The 26,241-nt window shown below is 41.9% G+C and overlaps 2 protein-coding genes across 2 annotated transcripts; both read right to left on the reverse strand.

Moving 5' to 3' along the window:
- Positions 1 to 111: 111 nt before the first annotated feature.
- On the reverse strand, positions 112 to 22,263 carry LOC134187198 (serine-rich adhesin for platelets-like). The gene is made up of 28 exons (XM_062655315.1): positions 22,193 to 22,263; positions 21,983 to 22,132; positions 21,656 to 21,805; positions 15,233 to 15,394; positions 15,066 to 15,178; positions 14,791 to 15,006; positions 14,582 to 14,731; positions 14,301 to 14,525; positions 14,050 to 14,239; positions 13,840 to 13,989; positions 13,513 to 13,662; positions 8,307 to 8,345; positions 7,680 to 8,192; positions 7,015 to 7,623; positions 6,663 to 6,935; positions 6,219 to 6,596; positions 6,028 to 6,150; positions 5,061 to 5,170; positions 4,920 to 5,002; positions 3,794 to 4,844; positions 3,653 to 3,735; positions 3,285 to 3,577; positions 3,106 to 3,144; positions 2,967 to 3,005; positions 2,829 to 2,867; positions 1,838 to 1,888; positions 681 to 710; positions 112 to 215 (listed from the first exon to the last, which is right to left on the reverse strand). The coding sequence occupies exons 3-28, from the start codon at positions 21,798 to 21,800 to the stop codon at positions 112 to 114; spliced, it is 5,358 nt and encodes a 1,785-aa protein (XP_062511299.1). The 5' UTR covers positions 21,801 to 21,805; positions 21,983 to 22,132; positions 22,193 to 22,263.
- A 422-nt stretch (positions 22,264 to 22,685) lies between these two features.
- On the reverse strand, positions 22,686 to 23,575 carry LOC134187199 (laminin subunit beta-2-like). Its single transcript, XM_062655316.1, has 4 exons — positions 23,374 to 23,575; positions 23,207 to 23,319; positions 22,932 to 23,147; positions 22,686 to 22,874 (listed from the first exon to the last, which is right to left on the reverse strand). The coding sequence occupies exons 1-4, from the start codon at positions 23,573 to 23,575 to the stop codon at positions 22,686 to 22,688; spliced, it is 720 nt and encodes a 239-aa protein (XP_062511300.1).
- Between the last annotated feature and the right edge of the window lie 2,666 nt (positions 23,576 to 26,241).

The following is a 26,241-nucleotide window of genomic DNA, read 5'->3' on the forward strand; positions in this document are numbered from 1 at the left end:
AGTAATAAGCTATTGCCCATTTGCAATTGGGGTACAGTAAAGTCGTGAACAAAAGCTGGGGCTAAGTTAGATATCCTGATTACCTGGTAAATACATGACTTCAACACTCAATTATATTTCCTTCTCTTTATTGATTGAGATTGTCGCAGCATCTCCATCAGTGACCTCACTACGAAATATACTAACGACTCGACAATCCGGGCAATAACAGTATCCTGGATAAAAGCCAAGGGCGAGTGTAACAAATGTCTAACAAGAAGCGACAGGAATATAGCACAATGCGTTCCATAAGAGTTTGGCATGTGAAAAGCCACAGTTTGACTTTGTGTTACCATATAAGGAATTATATATATATATATATATATATATATATATATATATATATACGCTGGTTGTGTAGAGTCCAGTTAGTGTGATTTTTTGAAAGTTTTTGGTGAGTAAGCACGTAAGGTGTGTGAGTGTGTCATCGACCCAGATCGTCGTCCGAATGTCTGCCCAGATAGCGTGGCATGCATTCGCCTATTCTTGAGAAGACCGTTACAGCAGGTTATAGGAAAGGTACGTAGCCAAGAAATGCGGCTACTATTCAAGGGTGGCTTTTATTCAAGAGCAGCTTTTGTTCACGACTTTACGGTATGCATATATTCATATACATAATATAGATATAGTAGTAAACATACCTTCTGTTGGTTCTGTTGTTGAAGTAGGTGCTAAACAATAACATATCAAGAGTAAGCTATATTGCTCATTTAGAATAGCCTCCCATCAGATCCACTCACACTGTCATACCCAGTTCCCATATGACACAACAACGCCGAAGGTCTGATCGAGTTCTTCTCACCCACCATTTACGCTAATATATTAGATGATAGAACATCAAAGATTTACAGTTCACTAATAGCATTAACTTAATGTGCCTTCCCGTTTCACATAAAAATGTTTTGAACAACAGACACATTAGTTGTATAGTGTTGCTGTTGTTGTGTTGTATACAGTAGATGTAGGACAGCAGCCTAAACTTTGTCGCTTCTCCATTCTACATCTGATCAAAATGCAAGTCTCACCTCCTATTATCGATATTGGCAGACTACTATATTAATAATAAGAGACAGCGTTGCTTCTTTGCTGGCTACAGGTTGACGATTTTCATGATAATGTTTGTCAGAACTCGGTCAGATGGATTTCCAGATTATTGTTATTCTTGTGGCTTAGTAGCTAGAGCACTGCTACAAGGGTCTAGTTCAATTACAGCCGCATGCTGATTGTACACTGTACCGCTCATATAATGCAAATTGAACTCAGGCACACTGTCAATGAATCGATTTCTGATCACACTATAAACAGGGTTTGAACTATAAACAGTAAGTGTGCACCATCGTTTGATTAATGGATAATGTCAGAGCCTGTTAGTTTAGGTACAAAGATCATACTATATTCTCACGTACCCAGAAAGTAAGATGCAGCAGGAAAATAGGGGTCTGGCTACGTGAGACTAAGGACGTATACAGAGTCTCTATATACGGCTCTGGACGTAAGCATGTGTGTGTGTGTGTGTGTGTGTGTGTGTGTGTGTGTGTGTGTGTGTGTGTGTGTGTGTGTGTGTGTGTGTGTGTGTGTGTGTGTTGTAGTTTACACAGTAATTAACTAGTTCATTATTATATCGATCAATTTAGTGACGTGAGCCTCATGCAACCAGCAATGACACTAGATGAAGAAAGTAGGCAACAAGAACTCACATCCTTTCTGGCGTTGTTGTGATAGAATGATGAGAAGGTCCGGGGAGGCCAATTATGACTATGTATAGTATACATTCATATACAGAAGTACTTGATCATACCTTCAGTTGTAAACACAAGCACTGGTTCTGATGTTTGAGTACCAGTAGGTGCTAAACAAACATCAAGAATACACTATTATTCATATATAGTAGCAAACATACATTCTATTGTAAACACAAACACTGGTTTTGATGTTTCATTAAGTGCTGACCATGCAGTGGAAACATTAATAGCCTAATATGCTCATTTAGAGTATGATGAGTATGTACAGCGCTGCTTCCAAAATGGCGGAGTACGTGACGATCGAGCTACTCACACAAAATGGTGATAGCCATACTTTCGAGTCGATTGTTAAACGAAAAAACACTTCTGCTCAGGAGAGTTTGCAGCAAAGAAATGTAACCAGTTCAGTCGGAGAAAGCATGCAAAAACCCATCTGAAGAAAGTTACTTAGTCATTGCGGTATATTGCAAATACGTTTAAGAATAAACCAAACATTTTTAGAGGTAACAAATTGGCACTCATAGAAAAGAAAAGTAGGAGACTTCACCAATGCTATTCATTTTTTGCAGTAGTGCTTCTGAGCAAAGATAGAAAGGGAGCGTAAACGAGCTTATGTATGACACCGCCAGCCGTTCCTAGATAGTGACTATGTGTCACAATCAATACACAAACAGTACTAAACATGCCCTCTGTTGTAAACACAGGTTCTGGTGTTTCAGTTAGTGCTAGACAGTAGAAATATTAATTAATTACCTAATGCTCATTTAGAGTACAAGTATGTATACATTCATACATACATACATACATACATACATACATATATGTATATATATATATATATATATATATATATATATATATATAAGTTATATACTTAGCTGTCTGTTTGTTTTTGAGGTATCTATGTGTATGTGTGTGTTTGTATGTATATTTCTCTCATTTGTGAGAGGCTGTACCTGCTGGTACGAAGTGAAATATTATATATATATATATATATATATATATATATATATATACACACACACACACACACAGTAGTAAACATACCTTCTGTTGTAAACACAGCTTCTGGTGTTTCAGTGAGTGCTAGACAGTACAGAAACATATTAATTAATTATAATACTCTAATGCTTCATGTAGAGTACAAGTACGTATACATTCATACATATTCACTAGTAAATATACCTTCTGTTGTAAACACAGGTTCTGGTGTTTCAGTATGTGCTAGACAGTAGAAACGTTAATTAATAGCCTAATTAATGCTCATTTAGAGTACAAGTATGTATACATTCGATCAATCATAGTAGTAAAGTACTAAACATACCTTCTGTTGTAAACACAGGCTCTGGTGTTTCAGTAAGTACTAGAAAGCAAAAGCCTTAATAATATCCCAGTGCTCATTTAAAGTCTGAGTACACACACGCACGCACGCACACACACACACACACACACACACACACACACACACACACACACACAGAAATGTTGATGCTGTTGTAATACCCGATACAGTTGTTGATTTGTTGGTATGTGGAGTTTCTGATAAAGTTGAAGATACCGATGTAGTGGTAGTAGGAAAAGAAACTGTACCGTTGATAAAGACTTGGCCTAATGTCAAACCAACAGCTTGAAACCTTTGTCTCGCACAGCTAGTGTTAAGAGCCAGCACTACTTTAGATGCAGCAACAGTACCTCCTCCATCAGGGAGGCTGACTGTAATGCAGACTAGAACATCAGGTCCATCCGGAATAGTACGTATAATGTTGACATCAGCAGCAGTCACATTGATAGCAGTTCTGCCAATTAATTAATGCAACAGGTTTTGAGAAGAAACAACCTACTATGCTTTATAACAAAATTGGTGTGGTTACCTGTTTGTTGACTGTAGGTCACTTTCATTGCAGCACACAGATAGGAGTTCAGCAACAACTTGCTTAAAAGTAGTTTTATTAAACTAGAAATAAATTGCTACAGTGGAACATACACAGATGTGTCTGCCATAACTTTCAAACCTGTTTGACTGTTACATTGAGAAATGCTACTGTTGTTTTTTCATGGTTAGCTGTTGGTGTTGATGTAGTTGTTGGTCTGCTGGCATTTGCAGTTGTTGGTCTGTTGGTATGTGGAGTTTCTGATAAAGTTGAAGTTGTTCCTTCACTGTTAGCCATGGGTGTTGATGCTGTTGTAATACCCGATACAGTTGTTGATTGGTTGGTATGTGAAGTTTCCGATAAAGTTGAAGTTGTTCCTTCACTGTTAGCCATGGGTGTTGATGCTGTTGTAATACCCAATACAGTTGTTGATTGGTTGGTATGTGGAGTTTCCGATAAAGTTGAAGTTGTTCCTTCACTGTTAGCCATGGGTGTTGATGCTGTTGTAATACCCGATACAGTTGTTGATTGGTTGGTATGTGGAGTTTCCGATAAAGTTGAAGTTGCTCCTTCACTGTTAGCCATGGGTGTTGATGCTGTTGTAATACCCGATACAGTTGTTGATTGGTTGGTATGTGGAGTTTCTGATAAAGTTGAAGTTGTTCCTTCACTGTTAGCCATGGGTGTTGATGCTGTTGTAATACCCGATACAGTTGTTGATTGGTTGGTATGTGGAGTTTCCAATAAAGTTGAAGTTGTTCCTTCACTGTTAGCCATGGGTGTTGATGCTGTTGTAATACCCGATACAGTTGTTGATTGGTTGGTATGTGAAGTTTCCGATAAAGTTGAAGTTGTTCCTTCACTGTTAGCCATGGGTGTTGATGCTGTTGTAATACCCAATACAGTTGTTGATTGGTTGGTATGTGGAGTTTCTGATAAAGTTGAAGATACTGATGTAGTAGTAGTAGTAGGAAAAGAAACCGTACTGTTGATAAAGACTTGGCCTAATGTCAAACCAACTGCTTGAAACCTTTGTCTCGCACAGCTAGTGTTAAGAGCCAGCACTACTTTAGATGCAGCAACAGTATCTCCTCCATCAGGGCAGCTGACTGTAATGCAGACTAGAACATCAGGTCCATCCGGAATAGTACGTATAATGTTGACATCAGCAGCAGTCACATTGATAGCAGTTCTGCCAATTAATTAATGCAACAGGTGTTGAGAACAAACAACCTACTATGCTTTATAACAAAATTGGTGTGGTTACCTGTTTGTTGACTGTACGTCACTTTCATTGCAGTGCACAGATAGAAGTTCAGCAACAACTTGCTTAAAAGTAGTTTTATTAAACTAGAAATAAATTGCTACAGTGGAACATACGCAGATGTGTCTGCCATAACTTTCAAACCTGTTCGACTGTTACATTGAGAAATGTTACTGTTGCTTTTTCATGGTTAGCTGTCGGCATTGATCTAGTTGTTGGTTTGCTGGCATTTGCAGTTGTTGGATAAGGAGTTTCTGATAAAGTTGAAGTTGAATGTTAAGTTATTATATATGTTTATTAATTTGTGGAAATTTAAAGCTCGTATGATACAAGGTAATTAATGTTAGATGCTAATGTTATTACTTGGGATTTGCCGATTTTGTCTGTAAGTAGTTTGTTATAAATAAATAAATAAATAAATATATTTGTCATCAGGATTAGATGCTTCTTGTTTGGATATGGTTGAAATTCAGGGACAAGTTGTGATGAAAGATCGGCTTTGTCAGCAGGTATCGAGTGTCCTTCCAGCCACTTTCCCAATCTTTCTGTTGCTTCACAAAAATCATTGCTGTCACACTTTGATGGAATTCAATTGGAGACTTTGAAACAAGGGTGCAGCATCAGAGACAGACCAAGGATCAATACTATAGCTTCTATTAATAATATCCTAGTGCTCATTTAGAGTATGAGTAAACACACACACACACACACACACACACACACACACACACACACACACACACACACACACACACACACACACACACACACACACACACACACACACACACACACACACACGCACTCATGCACGCACGCACACACACGTGCATTCACACACACACACGCACACACACACATGCACGCACACACACGCACACACAAATGCACTCGTGCATGCACGCACGCACACATGCACACACACACGCACACACACACACACACACACACACACGCGCACACACACACACACACACACACACACACACACACACACACACACACACACACACACACACACACACACACAAACACAGGCAGACTATACCCTATGTATTTGCTGTGCATGAACACTGAAGCATAAAATTAGACAAAAACAAAGTGGACACACCTGAACACGTGCCATTCCTTAGAACAGTCCCATTTGAGCATTCACATGATGGATAGTCAGTACATTTATAAAATGGGAAACAGTCAATATCAACATCCACATTGCACAAAGTGCTACCATTGCCTAAATACAATTTAAAACCTTGCCATATTACTAGAGTAAGTATAAACATGAATAATTATTGACTTCACCTAGTCCACAGTCACAATTCTGCAGTAAGAATTTGTCCTCTCCGGGGTGTCCATCAGTACAAGTTGCATTGAATTTATGATTACAAGCACACAGTATAACCAAAGGATGCAACAGAGTGGATGTTGCTACAGAATCCACTGCAAGAAACTGAATGCTTACATTCTGTGTAGACGTAGGAGTCCAAGTAAAGGTATAAGCAGTAAAGTTATACATGCTACCCATTGGTGAAAATGTAAACTCATCTGTTGGTGGTAGATTTCCTTGAAGAGTAACAGTGAAATTATCATTTGCATCAGTAGCTGTAAACGAATAAACTGTGGTCTCATAAACAGAAGCAAAAAGAGTATCACTGCCATTCATAATGGGTGGTCTGTTACCTAACAATTGCACAAATAGAGAAGTATAGTTAACGCCATAAAACAATGTTACCCAATATAGTTTACTCAATGTCACAGCATTATCTTCATTCATCTGTTGAGTGGAAAGTGTCTGAAAGGCAATTTCTACATCTCCAGTCACGACACCATCAAAAAGACACTGTTCATTTCCACCACATGTAGTGATCAGGTTTGGGACTGAGCTTGCCATATTTGTTAAATCATTTTCATCAACAAAACAAGGAATTGCTTCTGAAATGGTATTGTTTGCAAGTCCTAAACCATTGCCACCATTACCACTGTCATAATAGAACAAACTTTCACTTGACTGCACTTCCCCTGTAAACACCCACAAAATAGCATTCAAAATTTTAAAACTGTATTTAATAATGAGCATGCACATATTAACACATCTAACATGAAAGTCCAAATTGAAAGTGTATTCTTTCATCTGAATCAGTAGATGCTAAAATAGTTCCATTTCTTGTTGTCAAGTCATTTTTTGAATCCTCGTCCCACACTCCCAAGAGTCCACTTGTATTACCGATGAGATCTTTTGCACCTGCAAACACAACAGCCAACAGTGCCTTCTTTGCCTCCACTCTTATTGATATATCTGAACTAAACACAGCTATAAATGTTGCGCAGTCTGGTTGTGATATGACAACGTTGTCTAAGACGAGAATAGATGTGTTGCTCAGCTCAGTAAAATTGCTTGTAATGTTGACAAATGAAACGTCTCCAATGTGCCTTGCAAACACTTGTAGTCTGTTGTTTGTCGTCAGCTGCACATGAAGTACAGTTGAATTGGGGTCACTTGTGGTGAAATCGGCACTGGGAAGGAACTGAGCCATTGCAAATGCTGTCAATACGGTAGCACTACAGTTGCCTTCTCCAATGGGTTCAGTACGACCTTCCAGAACAAATGACTCATCTCTAGTCTTCATGACTATGTACTCTCCTTGTCCATTAAATGTGAATAATTTGCCATCCATTGTGCGAAAGTGAGGATCACCATAACCACTTCCTAGAATCACATTTGATTATACCAATAGTAAAAGAAAAAATACCACAATTGCTAACCCAGACGAGGAGGGCAATAGCATGACAACAATGAATTAACTTGCACATCAAGGTAAGGAAGACAGCTGTGAGGTTGACGACAGCACCAATCATATGGCTGAACTCTCAATTGAAAAGGACTATATGGAAAGTTGAATAGATAGCGTAAATACACTCTGGCTCGAATTAGAACTCCAGAATGCAAATATCTAGATGCATAACAGCACTCAGTCTCTGGTGTCACAACCCTCTCTCCAATTGCAATCTGAAAATGAAATCGTTGGATGTAACACTCTCCACTCTCGATTGAAGAAGATATGCGCATGAATCGAAAGTCAAGCTCAGCATGCAATAATGTCCATGGACAGGGAACTAAAAACGATATCCACTGTGATAAATTTCCGAAAGTCCCTCCATCTTCAGAGTACCATTGCCGACAAAAGTTTGCAGTTGTTGGTGTTACTGGTGCAGATGGTGTAGGCACTGCTTGTGTTGGGGTTGGGGTTGCAGATGGCAGAGGCACTGGAGTTGGGGCTGCAGATGGCAGAGGCACTGGAGTTGGGGCTGCAGATGGCAGAGGCACTGGAGTTGGGGCTGCAGATGGCAGAAACACTGTTTGTGTCAACATTGCAGGTACAATGAACGTACCTTCTGTTGTAAACACAGGTTCTGGTGTTTCAGTGAGTGCTAGACAGTAGAAACATGAATTAATTGCCTAATGTTCATTTACAGTAGAGTATGTATACATTCATACGTATATACAGTAAACAGTTAAGTTTAACAAAGTGGTTTAGGTTACTGTCACATGACTTTTAGCACGCTTGCTTAGATGGCTTCTGACAAGGCTGTTTTAATGATATTGACTATTTCGCTGGGATAGGATTGCCTTAAAAGATGTAAGGGTCGTTAAATAAAAGAAAGAAATCAGCAGCTACACACAGAGAGAAGACGGGCGGTCGGTTAGACTCGATCCAGTTCCTCTCTGCCCTCGTCATTCCCCAGATAATCAATCCTTGCCTGCCCACTGACGTTACAAGGTGCTCGCACCTTGTTATCTCTAGCAGACGCGGAGCCAATAATTTATGCAACATGTAAGCCAAGCAGCGATCCCGGACGTTGTACAAAGACAAGCACGCTTCAACACATGAACTGCGTCTCAGACGTTTCTTGTCTAAACCATTTGCATCAAATTCGGAAGCTCTTGGAGCCAAACTCATAGCGCAAACAACGCCTAGGACGCCCAGATCGTCTGACAAAGACAAAACTCACGTTCAAAAGCCACGCTAACGCCTCTATACCAATGCGAATCTAGGCGCAGAAAGCGATAGGAACGCTCTCTTGGCGATTTGTGAAGTGTGTGTTCGCCACGCCTTTTGAAACAGCAAGGGCAGTTACCAGGCATGTGGAATATGCCCAAGACAGCTGGCACACGCTGTGTGCACCAGTAGACACAGTACGTACCACTAGACACAAAGTGCACACTAATGGCAGCATTTAGTGACGTCAGTGGGCGGTCTGAAACCAGTCGCCGACTGACTATCCGGGGAATGACAAGGGCGGAGAGAGACTGGATCGAGTCTAGCCATTAGTGCGGCGCCCTTGGTCAATTGTCTTGCAAATTCCTACTAATATCAGTGACAACCAACAGTTGCATGCTCTGACTCGGCGAGTCGAAGTCGACCAAACTTTAAAATAAGGAGTCCTTAGCTAGACGGTTTGTTTTGCACATAATCCCGAATGTTCCAACTCCTAAAAGTGGAAACAGTCGCTTTCTTGAACTGGTTTAGTTTTAAACGTAAACTAGTTTAGTTAGGGTGCAGCTAGTGGAAACACGGCTCTAGTGCTCAGTTAGAGTACAAGTGACACATTCATACATATCTCTAGACAGTAGTAAACATACCTTCTGTTGTAAACACAGGTTCTGATGTTTCAGTTAGTGCTAGACAATAGAAACATTAATTAATTGCCTCATGCTCATCTAAAGTATGAGTACACAGTGACCCAGGGTTCGAAAAACCTAAGAAATGTTGGTAGCCACAGTAATTCTTATTATGCCACGCCCCTCAATAACTGTATGCGGGCCACGCCTAATTGCGATGCTCAGAAGTTAGTAGTCAAACAGTCTTACAGCTACTTACTTTTTGTTACAGAGAATGAAGCGCCTTCCGTTACATTGGCGCACCATACTATTGAACTACTCTCTGTTCGCGTTCACTGTGAATCTGAAACTATGTAATGAAGCACCCGTGTTGGTTTAGAAACACTTAACTAATTGCCTGTGACCTATGACATCAATAGCTTGTTTACTGTGACTCCGGATTTACTGTTACTTGACACTGAGGTGTTTTACTGTGACTTACAATACCTGCAAACTGCGAGGAAAAAGAAGAAGAAAATTTCTAGAAAAAAGACGAGATGCAGGAAAGACATCATGGAGAGCTCTAATATCACAAATGAGATAGATGATGACTACGAAGTGACGGAACTTGATAGTTATGTCGCATTGACCAGCCAAGCCCAGACGAACACGACCAAGCGTTGCTGAATGCATGAAGCTTTGCACTAGAGTAATTAATAGTAATGAAGTAATTGACATGGCATCTGCTTACATGACCACTTATCTGTAAATCATATATCAGGGATGCGAAGAATCTAAAATGGCGGCCCCATACAAAAGTATCCAAACGTAGCCTCGTCCCCAGACTCTCTCGCGCTAGTCTTGTCCGGTGCCCGTATGACAATTCCAGGCGCGAGAGAGTCTGGGATCATCCCGCCTACTTCCTGCCATATCTCCTTTCTAAATGCTCACTAAGTGTCACCCCCAACGTCATCAACTGTCACCCCAAACGTCATCAAGTGTCCCGTAACTTCAAAATCAGATTAGCGTTAGTCTAATCCAATAAACGTATCACAGTGGATGCTATGACCATTGTTTGGTGTTTGTGGCATATCCCATATCCAGCACTTGCAGACAACTGAAGCATGTTGAAAAGGTAAGACTAGGGAGTGTTGGTGACGGGTGTCGTGTAGGCTTGTACTCTGAGATCTACAAGTGGCGGATCCGGAGTGATGACCTTCTACGTAGTTCACACGCGGCCATTAGCGTTTGCGCGCAGACTAGACTCTGTAGCAAAAAGCGCGCAATGGCAAGGGAAGGGGTTGATCTTGACATGAAACTACCGTCTACCCTTCAAGTATGAAAACAAATACATCTTTTCGCGAAAGAATAGCCCTGGAAGCTTCAAGTTGACCCTCCAGACGGTAGTTTCATGTCAAGATCAACCCCTTCCCTTGCCATTGCGCGCTTTTTGCTACAGAGTCTAGTCTGCGCGCAAACGCTAATGGCCGCGTGTGAACTAGCTAGAAAGTCATCACTCCGCCAATTGTAAATCTCAGACTACAAGCCTACACGACACCCGTCACCAACACTCCATAGACTTACCTTTTCAACATGCTTCAGTTGTCTGCAAGTGCTGGATATGCCACAAACACCAAACAATGGTCATAGCATCCACTGTGATACGTTTATTGGATTAGACTAACGCTAATCTGATTTTGAAGTTACGGGACATTTGATGACGTTCGGGGTGACAGTTGATGACGTTGGGGGTGACACTTAGTGAGCATTTAGAAAGGAGATATGGCAGGAAGTAGGCGGGATGATCCCAGACCCTCTCGCGCCTGGAATTGTCATACGGGCACCGGACAAGACTAGCGCGAGAGAGTCTGGGGACGAGGCTATCCAAACGCATCCGAACCGGATCTCTCAGAACTCCTTACAGAGATCTCGGACCCACGTAGCGCTCAACTTCAAACGTTCGTAATGGTAGCCAGACTATCACCGCTGACACTAAGCGCCTCAGAAGCCAGCTATCGGCAAGTAAAAAAACCCGATTTATTCTTTCACATTTCACATTTCACATTTCACTTTTGTCAGCCAGGCTAGCGCCTCACTCGAAGCAGCTACAACGACGAGAGTCACACCAAACGATTCGCTCTTGTCCGAAGAATTGCACTGACCCAACAGCTAGAAATGTGCAAAGTCACCTTGTATCAGTCAACTGCTGCCATGCAATTCCACGTGTACTGCTTCCCACAACGCCATGTTGTTCCGGTCACGTGTGTACATGTGACTACATACTGTTTGGAAGCTTAGCTGCCACTTCCACCTGCTGCTACATGCTGTTTACAGTTGCGTGTAGTTGAACATGTACGACTATGTTCAACGGCGCGGCGTCCTGTCTGACTCTCTTGTGCATGTAAGCGTGTATCTCTTTCGTGGAACCCTACTGTCTGTTCGCCATAAGCGTGAACTTTGAAAATCATCAATATCTCTGCTGTTTAGTGGACTTTCGCGATGATCTCGGTATCGTTAGAAACCGCTAGGTCTGGCATTTCTGTTTATCAAATTATCTAAGCCCTTTCTACAAACGAAACGGAAGGATAGTACTTGTGCATATCAAACACAAACGGGTGGAGCAATGGCTATTATCCAATTATCTTGTAAGACCAACGGATCAGCAACTGGAACCATTTAAGATAATTGGTACAACATGGTCCAACTGGGGCAGCTCTTAGTGCTCTAATGTGCACACCTGGCGTGACCTCTACTTCATTACTCACTTCCGAGTTCACGCTTATGGCGAACAGACAGTAGTAGACTCGTACCCAGTCCTCCTCCTCGCGCGCGCTCCACGTGTTTTGGCACGTGCTTTTGTTCCAATCGCCAGGAGAACTGGTAACATATTATGTCATGTGACCATTTATTTCATTAGTTTAATTAGAAACCGATCCTGTAAATTGTTGCCACCTGCACTGATAATATGGTGTCGAGTAATTAGTCTCACGAGAGTACTACGCTAAACGTCGCCAGCCAAAACAAAAAACACAAAGTTTTACGCTCTTTCTAGGGACTGTTCAGAAACTAGAGTTACAAAGGAGATCGCTTTCGTTGCAACGAGCAAACAGAGAGTGCAACCTCCACGTGGTCTGTCCTGGGGTTTTAAACATGAAAGTATTCTCACATGTTCAAAATGCTAAGCACTCCGTTTACTAAAACTGTCATTTCCATCTAAAAATGTATGAAACAAGTCCAAAAACATTTTGAGAAAATGATGGGTATGTAGGGATGGGTATGTACTTATGTCATTTATGCCCATCTCCTACATCACACTCTTTTTACCTATATCGCTTGCAGCAGTTGTGAATGTGATGTAGGAGATGGGCATAAATGACATAAGTACATACTCATCCCTACATACCCATCATTTTCTCAAAATGTTTTTGGACTTGTATATATACAACTAGTATGTGTTGCGGGTAACCATAACAACACTGCTTCCCATGGGTGATGTTGTGTTTCACATCCATACAATCACGATAACACTTCAAATCTAACAACTACAAATGCTTGTTGGCACAGAGAGATTTATCAATACTATTTTTACTTTGGAAAGCAAAAACCGCCATCACCCACAAACTTAATTTTACAAATGAGCACTTATCTCATTTAATCAGCAGTATATACTGAGAAATCCATTCTCAACAAACCCTCCCGATAATCCCCAATCATGTTTAATTAACCAAGTCCTGATCATGTGGAATTTACCGTATCACAAACTATAAAACATCCTATCTGACTGACAGCCACTTTGCTAGTACGAGACAAAGCTCTTTTGTATCTCCTTAGACGAAGATCATTTATGGTGCAACCCAGGAAATTCAAGCTTGCAAAACAGAACTTACTTTGACGTCAGTTTGGCTACTTCTGCAAACTTTAAGAAAATAATGCAAATAATAACAAGTTTGAATAAACAAACTACATATACAAACTACAAGCTACTTATATACTCACCTTCACAGATGTCTAAATTGCTGCTGCTAAAATTGAAGAACGTCGGTTTACACACATTGCATCTCTGCCCTCCTGCATTTCCCTTGCAATCACAATAACCAGTCTCATTGCATTCGACTGAGTTGGATCCAATCACATCACACATACAAGCTACAATGCAAACACACAACTTCAGCTCATGTTGCTTGCAGCAAGAACGACATGCAAGAGTGTGCATGCAAGCTCACTCAACCAGTCATGCAAGAATGCATGTATGTATACCCGCTCTTAGCTTATGCACACATTCACACATGTGCAAAAACGCATGCACATGTATGTACATAGTACCTTCACAGCCAGCACTGTCAAATCCAAAATACGTGTAGCTACACGCTGAGCAAGTTCGAGTGACAATGTTTGATGCACAAGTACACTGACCACCCAGCTTTTCACACTCTTGACTAGAACCCAATGTTCCCACATTATCACAACTACAATCTACACACATCACAAAACATTCTTAATTCAAAACTACAAAATCAAACATTGTCTTCATACTCAATGCTCCATTGAAAAGAGCGGCATTGATTAGAATAGTGATATTTCTGCAAAACTCTGTGAGACTTGCTGAAGACGACTGTGGTACCGATTCCCGCACGTCATAGCAAATGAATGGAAACACTAATTGATCACCAAAAGATAACTCCTGAAACTCAGGAAGATCGGTGTGTTCTGGCATAAGTAAAAGCTGTAACAAACCCACAATTAAACAATACTTTATCCAAATGTCACATTTATCTAAAACAGACCGAATCAACAAAAAATCCGTCGACGGGATTTCCAGCTCCAGCATTAAGATTGTAAGTAAAGTTAACAATCAGTTCAGAGTCAGCAATCTGCTGTCCTATTAACGCTCTTTCGTGAGGAGTAGCAAATGTAGGTGCAGATGGTAATATGCCTTCATCAGCAAGTACACTTGCCCCATCACCTGATCTCACTGCTGTCAACACGACACTGTCAAATGAACTTGGTGCCTACACCACATGATGACTTACTCTAACTCTGACAAGCCCAAGCAACAATTGCTCACCTCATAACGAATAATCAGTCTATACTGAATTGATCTCTGTGGAACGGTCACACGAAATGTAATGCGATTACCATCACCACTCATTCTCACTCCACCCGTTCCAGTAAACTTGCTAAGATCACTGACTCGTCTCTCAACCATGGCTCCTCCCTGTGTTGACAAGCACATAAACGTTTACTAATAACACAACACAAGTCTCTCTAACTTACACTAAGCCAAGCAGACTCTGCTTCATAGATGAGACCCTCTAAGAAAGGCAACCAGTGGAAGTCTTCGATGATGCCACAAGTGCGACCAGTCAAACCAGATTTACAAGGACACTGTCCTGTTAACTGGTTACATGACAGTGATACTGCAGACGACAGGGAGCAACCACATTGTTGACAGCCATTAGCAAAATCACTACCAGTCAGAAAGAACCCGTCCTAATATATCAACAAGACATGACAGAACTACATCATCTGTATACCATTACAATTCTTACTTGACAAGTGTCACATTTCAGGCCAACCACATCGGCCTTACAATCACACTGACCAGTATCATTACATGCACCCATCGATGCTGCAGTAGATCCATCAACATTGCAGTTACAAGCTGCAACATGTGACGTAAGTATCACGATCTGTCACCACACAATTGCTTTCTTACGTTCACATCCGTCAACATCTGATGCTTGCAGATTAAGGAATCCTGTCTTGCAAGTATCACATTTCAACCCCATCACATTTGCTTTACATGTACACTGTCCTGTTGTAGCATTGCAGCTCCCACCAGCTGATGATTCAGAACCAGGAACATTGCACAAACAATCTGAAAGTGACACCAACATCAGAAGATATAAATTTGCCATGTAAAGTCTATCATAATCATGATATAGTTTTATATTTGCAAATGCCTTTGCGTAGTTAGAACAACTCTTGCTGTTAAAGTGTCTTCAGAAGACACAGCTCTTCACTCCACATCTACAATGTGTTAGTGCACAAGTAAATTTCAAATACACTGACTTTTAAAAATGTTCGTGGATGTACCCATGCAAATTGAAGTAGAATTTCGTAAGACACAATGTAGATTTATGAGTCAAAGCACAAATTGGTTAGTTTAGATGCAGACTTAATGTGCCCGGGAACAATTACGTACTGAATCTATATATATATATATATATATATATATATATATATATATATATATATATAAAGGAGAGCTGAAAACTTCCGTCTGTCTGTCTGCGTGCACATGCGTGTATGCATCTGTGTGTGTGTGTGTGTGTGTGTGTGTGTGTGTGTGTGTGTGTGTGTGTGTGTGTGTGTGTGTGTGTGTGTGTGTGTGTATGCATCTGTGTGTGTGTGTGTGTGTGTGTGTGCGCGTGTGTGTGTGTGTGTGTGTGTGTGTGTGTGTTTGTGTGTGTGTGTGTGTGTGTTTGTGTGTGTGTGTGTGTGTGTGTGTGTGTGTGTGTGTGTGTGTGTGTGTGTGTGTGTGTGTGTGTGTGTGTGTGTGTGTGTGTGTGTGTGTAAATCAGTTCTCCGGGTAGGGCGAGTCTGATCTCCACCGAATTTGGCTCACGCACGCCAAATCCGTCAATGTCGAAAGTGAGATTGTCCTTGTTTTCCATACTGCTCCCACAAAGATGCGATTTCCTGCGGATGGAACCATCTCCGCTCTCACGCGAATATTTCAGTAATGGCAATCTCCGCCGAATCTAAACTGCACGCTCCCGACGTCAGTCAGACGGTACGTGCAGAGCGTGTCGTCCATTGCAGGCGACGTCGGAAAAGAGAAGATATTTTTCTTATATCCGGGTCTTGAAAACGCCCACAGTCATTTGCCCGTCTACGCCCATCAAAGAGCTGCCAAGTTCGATACACCTGTTCGCCACAACGCCAGCAATGTGTTCCAAGTGACGATGTTCAACGAGACTGTTAAAATGGCGAGAGCCACTGTGAGTCGTGACTTGGTATATATACAGGGAACAGATTATCCGGGTGAGTACGTAACTGCACGTGACTTCTAAGTTCCTGCTGCTCGGATATATTTCCAAACGGGATTCGCGTCCAATAGATGCCAAGTTCCAAACACATGTTCCTCGCAATGGCAGTAGCAACATCTTCGAAGTAATGCAGCGTCTAACAGGACCGTTCAAATGGCTTCAATGGGATACTACCAATCGATAATCAGTGGGATTTTCGGAAACGGGACAGTCCGTTATGATCTATGATCCAAAGCTGAAAAGCCCTCTATAACGCAACCATCGTTGCACCCCTCGTCCGACTTCAATTCTTTGCTTTTAAAACGTTGGTAGACTCATATTGGAAAGAAATATGAATGTTGACCTTTGATATTTTTGTCCCAAGCTAGAGATTTTGAAAAAGTTTCAATTGCGCACTTAGAATCCGTACTATGAGGTTGTGCTGCACTGTAGTACCAATTCTTTTCAGTGTTCATCGCATTATGGACAGTTGTCCGTGTAACAAAATGTAATATCTAATTGGTAAGGTCCATTACAAAAATGAAGCGATGTCAGTCTGATGTAGGAAATTACTCCGAGGCCATGTTGCACGGTAGTAGCGATTCTTTTCCGTTTTCATCGCGTGATAGACAGTTGTTCGTGTAACAATATGTAATATATAACTAGTAAGTTGGACTAGAACGTGAAGCAATGTCAGCGTGATATAGAAAATCACTAATCCGGTACATTCCACAACACTGATGTAGACTGATTTAGTAGAAGTATATGGGAACGTCAGAAGCAAGCACAAAACAAATAGGTTATTAGAAATGATGTAATGGAAGCGCTTACGGACTGGGTGTACATATATAGTAGCGTCATGTAGATCATTGTATACATTCATACAATGGATGTATACAATGGATAGGCGTAGGAGCGGGTCGTGCAGGTCGGGCTATAGCCCCACCAGATTGTGAAAAATTGACTTTCACCAGTCGACGATTGGCACTACTTCCGGTTTAGGTATAGACGATTAAATAAGTAATATATTTGTAGATAGTTTATCCGCTTTGTTAGTAGACATGATTGTTTGCTCCTTAGTCTATGTAATTAACAATTTTACAAGAAATTTGACAATACTGTATTGTTTCAATAAATCAGCACTGTACATTGGGGCATCGAGGCCATTTCTACTCTGCGCATGCGTGTAACCATGTCTGGTCCCACTTCTTCCGTGAAGGACGTAGCTGTACCAGAGCAACCCCATCAACCAATGACGTTCAAGTTTCCAAAAACATCATTTGGAGTGACTAACCGTAGTTTTCAACCAAGCTGGTTTGCTAGGTGGCGGTTTCTTCACTATAACGAGACTGAAGATGTGGTGTACTGTCACACCTGTATGACACGGGCCATACGCTCTATTCAGGTTTATTGCAGGACGGACACTTTTCTCTAACGAACTCAAGAGGCACTAACGTTAGACTGTCAAATCTGGGCGTGCCACACCCATATTATCCAGTCATTCTACCACACATGCGCACTACCTCTAATTCTAATCTACTTATAATAAACAGTCTGCTACACCACCTCCTCCCTAAGGTTATTCGCCCCGAGTTACATGTATCTATTGGGAGGTTTCCTGGCTCTTTGTAAACCATATCGTTTAGCTCCCGGAGAAAGCTTAGAATTCTGTTCCTCACAGGACGGGTCTGGTTGCTGGACAGTTAAATTCTTCCTTTCAGGTCATTGTTCTGTGGTGGGCGGCTTGATTGGAAGGTCGGTTACTTTCATCGGTTCCTGACCCTGAGAGACTGTGCTTGCATTACCTGGACGACCTTGGGGCACGGTGCTTGTTACCATACCAGCAATAACCAGCAGGGAACACAGCTGGACATCCACACACTCTAGAAAAGTGAACCTGAACAGGAGGGTCATCTGGAAAATATACCTTAATTAGTAGCAGTCACGTTTGGCTCTTCACAGGATGCAACTCGATAGGGCCCATGCCAAGGGCGAGACAGCTTCCGTAACTTTCCAGACTCCTCCTGAGGAAAACGAATCAAAATCCAGTCCCCTACCTTGAAACTAATATCTGTGGATGCGTTCTTATCGTATTGCTCTTTGTATCTCCTCTGGGCGACCTGAATACTACTGATTGCTATTTGACGCGCATGTGACAGTGACAAGACAAGCTCCTCACGGTAATCAGAAACTTCGCTGGCCTGGATCTCCCTCGGCGGTAGTAAGCAGCTTCAGTCGGAGATCGACAATCAAAACCATATAGCAAGAACGAAAGTTTCTCTCCCGTCGACTCATGAGGTGTATTTCGGTATGCCCAAAGCAATCCAGATAAATGTTCATCACACTGGACACCAAACTGATCTACGTGTTTCCGAATCATGGTCTTCAAAGTCCGATTAAATCTCTCAACCATACCATCACACTCGGGATGGTAAGCAGTAGTGTTAATCTTTTTCATTCCCAGTAACTGGCAACAATCCAGCATTAGGTGCGATAACAGATTCGTACCCCGGTCAGACAACAGGTACACCAAACATGGGGACAACCTGCTCAGCAAACAATCGAACAATGTGAACAGTTTGCTGATTAGGAATAGGATAAACCATTGGCCATTTAGTAAGAAAGTCTTGAAATACTAGCACGTGCTTGTTACCACTTTATGTCACCGGTAGGTGCATTACATCAACCCCGACAATCTGGAAAGCTCGCTGTACCCGAATAGGATGAAGAGGTGGCTTCAACTTCCCAACAACAACAACAGTTCCCGTCACTATAGCACACTGTGCACAACTCTTGCAGTGCTCTCGGGTGTCCGAATACATTCCTTCCCACCACCAGTGTCGCAAAAGGACACTGTACAAACGGTTTCCTGAAAAGTGTCCTGCCATCAATCCACTATGATTTTCTCGCATAATTTGCTCTCTGAGATGAACTGGGACAACTGCTCGCTTCCGATCACGATGCTTGGGGTCCACATAGTACAGGATGCCTTGCTCCATAGTACACAGTGATCCTAGTGCTACTGCCTTCCTAGCCAGTTTAGTATCCGCTCGCAACTCTCCTTGTTCAACGAAGTCTACGAAGTGTTTCACATCCATATCTTTCCTCTGTTCCTGACCAAAGTTGCATGTGGATGCTGGCTCATGGCTGGGTGCAGCTTTCTCTAACAGATGAGTAATAGTTGGCTCCGCAATACTGCACACCTTAGCCACTTGCACTTCCTTTACCGTCTCACTCATGACATCAAACTGTGGGTTCCTCGACAAGGCATCTGCAACACTATTCTCCTTTCCTGGTCAATAAACAATATCGATTTCCCGAATTCCAGAACCAAATACTCGAGTCCACCATCGTGCATGCTTCCCATTAGGGCTTGGTGTTCCTAGAACTGCCCTAACTGCAGAACGATCCGTATAAACAGTAACCTTGTGTCCATAAAGATAGGCATGAAAATGTGAAACAGCCCACACCACTGCAAGCGTCTCAAGCTCCGTGATACTGTAGTTCCTCTCTGCCTTGGACAGCGAGCGACTTGCAAATGCTACGGGATGTAGCCGGTTGTCAGACTGCTTCTGTGATAACACTGCTCCAAGTCCTAGAATACTGGCATCTGTCTGCAGAACAAATGGAACATCAAAATTCGGATACACCAAGATAGGGGTTTGGCTAATCTTTTGCTTTAGGGACTCGAACGCAGCCTGGCACTCCTCTGTCCACTGAAATATGGCATTCTTTGCTGTCAATGCATGCAGAGGCTTAGCTGTTGCAGCAAATTTGTGGATGAACCGACGACAATATCAAGCCAACCCAAGAAACTGTCTGATTTGTGCAACCGTCATTGGTTCAGGAAAACAGGCAACAGCTCGCACTTGGTCGGGATGTACCCTCAATCCTTGCGGTGTAATAACATGCCCTAAATATTTAACTTCCTGTCCAATAAATCGACACTTTGACAATTTCAGCTTCAAATTTGCCTCCTTCAATCGCTTCAGTATCAAGTTTAAGTGCTGCAAATGCTTCTCCAGCGTTTCTGAAAAGACTATCACATCATCAATATACACACCAACAATGTCAGATCCATTGTCAGGATTGAGCCCCATTAGAACATGTTGCATCAATCTTTGGAACACTGATGGCGCGTTGGTCAGACCAAAAGGCATCACCTTAAACTGATACAGCCCCTGGCAGGTGATGAATGCAGTCTTCTCCTTAGAATACCGGTGGACCCTAATCTGCCAGTAGCCTGATGCCAGATCTAATGTAGAAAAGTACTTGGATTTTCCCAACTGATCTAACAGATCATCGATCCTAGGCAGTGGAAACGTATCGAGCTTGGTTACCGAGTTTAACCCGCGGTAATCAATGCAAAAGCGAAGGGTTCCGTCTTTCTTCCGAACCAAAACAATAGGACTGGCCCATGGACTGCTCAAAGGCCCGATAACACCTGCCGTTTGCATATTCCTTAGCTGAGCAGCAACTTCTTTCCTCACTCCAAATGGCATTCTCCTTGCTGCTTGCTTAAGTGGAGTGGCGTCTCCTGTATGGATCTCCATTTCGACTAGGTTCGTCTCTCCTCGTTCCCAATCTGATAAACAGAACACATCATGATGTTGCTTTAGTAAATCGCCTAGTAACTGTCTGTCTTCGTTTGGCAGTTGAACGTCATCTCTCACAAACTCATCCAGTTGGTGCTGACGATGTGCAACTTCATCCGCCAACATAACTTCCCTGATGAAGACGTCATTTCCCTTCATACATCTACCTATTGAACCATTTCTCCTCCTGTGACTGGAGCAGTAATTGACTCAACGTCTACTGAAACAGCACTGCCTACTTCGGCTCCTTCCTCAAGCTTCATGATAAATCCAAAGGAGTTGGACATGACCATCTGGGCAGTTCCTGACAGCGATAGTTTGACAAGGCCATCATCCAATGTAACTCCCAGCGCTTTCACCATTTCCCCTAACGGTTCTACAAGAACTGAATCTGACATTGTGTCATTGACGTCAGTTTGGCTACTTCTGCAAACTTTAAGAAAATAATGCAAATAATCACAAGTTTGAATAAACAAACTACATATACAAACTACAAGCTACTTATATACTCACCTTCACAGATGTCTAAATTGCTGCTGCTAAAATTGAAGAACGTCGGTTTACACACATTGCATCTCTGCCCTCCTGCATTTCCCTTGCAATCACAATAACCAGTCTCATTGCATTCGACTGAGTTGGATCCAATCACATCACACATACAAGCTACAATGCAAACACACAACTTCAGCTCATGTTGCTTGCAGCAAGAACGACATGCAAGAGTGTGCATGCAAGCTCACTCAACCAGTCATGCAAGAATGCATGTATGTATACCCGCTCTTAGCTTATGCACACATTCACACATGTGCAAAAACGCATGCACATGTATGTACATAGTACCTTCACAGCCAGCACTGTCAAATCCAAAATACGTGTAGCTACACGCTGAGCAAGTTCGAGTGACAATGTTTGATGCACAAGTACACTGACCACCCAGCTTTTCACACTCTTGACTAGAACCCAATGTTCCCACATTATCACAACTACAATCTACACACATCACAAAACATTCTTAATTCAAAACTACAAAATCAAACATTGTCTTCATACTCAATGCTCCATTGAAAAGAGCGGCATTGATTAGAATAGTGATATTTCTGCAAAACTCTGTGAGACTTGCTGAAGACGACTGTGGTACCGATTCTCGCACGTCATAGCAAGTGAATGGAAACACTAATTGATCACCAAAAGATAACTCCTGAAACTCAGGAAGATCGGTGTGTTCTGGCATAAGTAAAAGCTGTAACAAACCCACAATTAAACAATACTTTATCCAAATGTCACATTTATCTAAAACAGACCGAATCAACAAAAAATCCGTCGACGGGATTTCCAGCTCCAGCATTAAGATTGTAAGTAAAGTTAACAATCAGTTCAGAGCCAGCAATCTGCTGTCCCATTAACGGTCTTTCGTGAGGATTAGCAAATGTAGGTGCAGATGGTAATATGCTTTCATCAGCAAGTACACTTGCCCCATCACCTGATCTCACTGCTGACAACACGATACTGTCAAATGAACTTGGTGCCTACACCACATAATGACTTACTCTAACTCTGACAAGCCCAAGCAACAATTGCTCACCTCATAACGAATAATCAGTCTATACTGAATTGATCTCTGTGGAACGGTCACACGAAACGTAATGCGATTACCATCACCTCTCATTCTCACTCCACCCGTTCCAGTAAACTTGCTAAGATCACTGACTCGTCTCTCAACCATGGCTCCTCCCTGTGTTGACAAGCACATAAACGTTTACTAATACCATAACACAAGTCTCTAACTTACACTAAGCCAAGCAGACTCTGCTTCATAGATGAGACCCTCTAAGAAAGGCAACCAGTGGAAGTCTTCGATGATGCCACAAGTGCGACCAGTCAAACCAGATTTACAAGGACACTGTCCTGTTAACTGGTTACATGACAGTGATACTGCAGACGACAGGGAGCAACCACATTGTTGACAGCCATTAGCAAAATCACTACCAGTCAGAAAGAACCCGTCCTAATATATCAACAAGACATGACAGAACTACATCATCTGTATACCATTACAATTCTTACTTGACAAGTGTCACATTTCAGGCCAACCACATCGGCCTTACAATCACACTGACCAGTATCATTACATGCACCCATCGATGCTGCAGTAGATCCATCAACATTGCAGTTACAAGCTGCAACATGTGACGTAAGTATCACGATCTGTCACCACACAATTGCTTTCTTACGTTCACATCCGTCAACATCTGATGCTTGCAGATTAAGGAATCCTGTCTTGCAAGTATCACATTTCAACCCCATCACATTTGCTTTACATGTACACTGTCCTGTTGTAGCATTGCAGCTCCCACCAGCTGATGATTCAGAACCAGGAACATTGCACAAACAATCTGAAAGTGACACCAACATCAGAAGATATAAATTTGCCATGTAAAGTCTATCATAATCATGATATAGTTTTATATTTGCAAATGCCTTTGCGTAGTTAGAACAACTCTTGCTGTTAAAGTGTCTTCAGAAGACACAGCTCTTCACTCCACATCTACAATGTGTTAGTGCACAAGTAAATTTCAAATACACTGACTTTTAAAAATGTTCGTGGATGTACCCATGCAAATTGAAGTAGAATTTCGTAAGACACAATGTAGATTTATGAGTCAAAGCACAAATTGGTTAGTCCAGATGCAGACTGAATGTGCCCGGTAACAATTACGTACTGAATCTATATGAGATGGCATGTCCACTGATAACAGTGATGACTCGATACTGAATCTATATATATATATATATATATATATATATATATATATAGGAGAGCTGTCAACTTCTGTCTGTCTGTCTGCGTGCACGTGCGTGTATGCATCTGTGTGTGTGTGTGTGTGTGTGTGTGTGTGTGTGTGCGTGCGTGCGTGTGTGTGTGTGTGTGTGTGTGTGTGTGTGTGTGTGTGTGTGTGTGTGTGTGTGTGTGTGTGTGTGTGTGTGTGTGTGTGTGTGTGTGTGTGTGTGTGTGTGTGTGTGTGTGTGTGTGTGTGTGTGTGTGTGTGTGTAAATCAGTTCTCCGGGAAGAGCGAGTCTGATCTCCACCGAATTTGGCTCACGCACGCCAAATCCGTCAATGTCGAAAGTGAGATTGTCCTTGTTTTCCATACTGCTCCCACAAAGACGCGATTTCCTGCGGATTGAACCATCTCCGCTCTCACGCGAATATTTCAGTAATGGCAATCTCCGCCGAATCTAAACTGCACGCTCCCGACGTCAGTCAGACGGTACGTGCAGAGCGTGTCGTTCATTTCAGACGACGTCGGAAAAGAAAAGATATTTTTCTTATATCCGGGTCTTGAAAACGCCCACAGTCATTTGCCCGTCTACGCTCATCAAAGAGCTGCCAAGTTCGATACACCTGTTCGCCACAACGCCAGCAATGTGTTCCAAGTGACGACGTTCAACGAGATTTGAAAGAGAATCTTCCAAGCTACTCAAAGACTGGGATAAGAGTTCTTTGTTCTACAAGATGGACTGTAAGAGCTGATTCCCTTGCCAGCGTAATCGATAATTACGTGGTTCTACTTAGCACGTGGCAGCAATCCTTAAAACTTGTTCATGATACCGCAATGAAGGCCAGAATACATGGTGTGCAGGCACAGATGAAGACATTTCAGTTTTTCTACGGAGCTGTTCTTGGGGAGAAATTGTTGAGACACACTGACAACCTCAGCAAGACACTGCAACCTAATCAAATATCTGCAGCAGAAGGTCAACAACTGGCACAGATATCATGACTGTAAGGACGTTGAAAACGCTGCGCAGTGAACAAGCCTAAGATCTGTTCTGGTTTGAAGCAAACAAGAGGGCTGAAAATCTCAATATTCCAGAACCTGAATTACCTCGCCAGAGAAAACGCCCTCGAAGGCTGGAGGAAGATGCCGCAGAATCAATTTTTCACGGTGATGTCAAGTCTTACTACTTGCAAATATACAACAAGGCCGTTGATGTAATAATTAATTGCATTGAAACAAGATTTGACCAACGAGATTATGCAAGGTATTCGTCTTTAGAATCACTTCTTCTTACAGCAATTTCACTACAACAAGATTACCATCATGACTGGGAAACCCGACATCGCAAGAAAGCAATACTGGAGGGACAACTTGAATGAATGTGTGACTTTCACCAAGACGATTTTGACATAAGCCAATTGAAAGTACAGCTTGAAACGTTTGCTACCAACTTCTGCAAAGACGCGGACACCACAAAAGTTACTGTTTATGACGTCAGACAATATTTTGTGTCCTTAATTAATCCCTGAGAAGAAATTGCTCATGTCACAAGTCTGTCAACTGTTGCAGTTAATTTTAGTCATGCCTGCAACGAATACCACGTCTGAAAGATCTTTCAGTGCGCTGGGTCGTGTAAAGAAATACTTGAGGACGACCATGCTACAGGAGAGGCTGAATTACGTAATGCTTTTACATGTGCACAAAGAGTCGGTTGATTTGCTCAACCTGAAGCAAATTCATAACAAATTTGTAGAGGGATCTGAACACAGACTTAGGATGTTTGACAAGTACACTGATGATCTAAGGTAGCATGTCTATGTGCGCTATCTACGTAAACGTATACCTATTTAGTATTTATATTGCGTAATTACAGAACTAATGTAAGCGGAAAGATGTTTTAAGAAGGAAATCAAAGATTAATAAATAACAAAATAGTAAAATATGATAAAGAAACGTTCAAACGTGTCAAGCTGATTTGAAGTGGCAGCTAGCGCGCGCTATTTCCGCCTAATAGCGCGTGTTAGGCCCGACCACTTCCAATTTGCTTCCTACGCCCCTGTACATACATACATACATACATACATACATACATATATATATATATATATATATATATATATATATATATATATATATATATATATACACCGTACTGACACGATTAATACCCCACCCCATAGTTGGCTAGCATCAAAGGTAAACTAGGAGATGGGACTTTACTCAAAACCTGACACCTGGAGGTGTTAATTGGCAATAGTAATTAACTTAATCAATTGACAAGTAATTAACCACCTGACAAGCCACAAGGTAAAATGAAGA

This window comes from Corticium candelabrum, chromosome 11 (assembly GCF_963422355.1).
Source record: "Corticium candelabrum chromosome 11, ooCorCand1.1, whole genome shotgun sequence".
Taxonomy (NCBI): domain Eukaryota; kingdom Metazoa; phylum Porifera; class Homoscleromorpha; order Homosclerophorida; family Plakinidae; genus Corticium; species Corticium candelabrum.

Coding starts and splice junctions, on each gene's coding strand:
- LOC134187198 (XM_062655315.1), bottom strand. CDS start 21,800: ATGTGTGATGTGATTGGATCCAACTCAGTCGAATGCAATGAGACTGGT. Junction 14,526..14,581: donor GACTGATTATTCGTTATGAG/GTGAGCAATTGT, acceptor CATGTGGTGTAG/GCACCAAGTTCATTTGACAG. Junction 8,193..8,306: donor ACCTGTGTTTACAACAGAAG/GTACGTTCATTG, acceptor TGCCATCTGCAG/CCCCAACTCCAGTGCCTCTG.
- LOC134187199 (XM_062655316.1), bottom strand. CDS start 23,575: ATGGCAAATTTATATCTTCTGATGTTGGTGTCACTTTCAGATTGTTTG. Junction 23,320..23,373: donor AGATGTTGACGGATGTGAAC/GTAAGAAAGCAA, acceptor CACATGTTGCAG/CTTGTAACTGCAATGTTGAT. Junction 23,148..23,206: donor TGAAATGTGACACTTGTCAA/GTAAGAATTGTA, acceptor TTGATATATTAG/GACGGGTTCTTTCTGACTGG.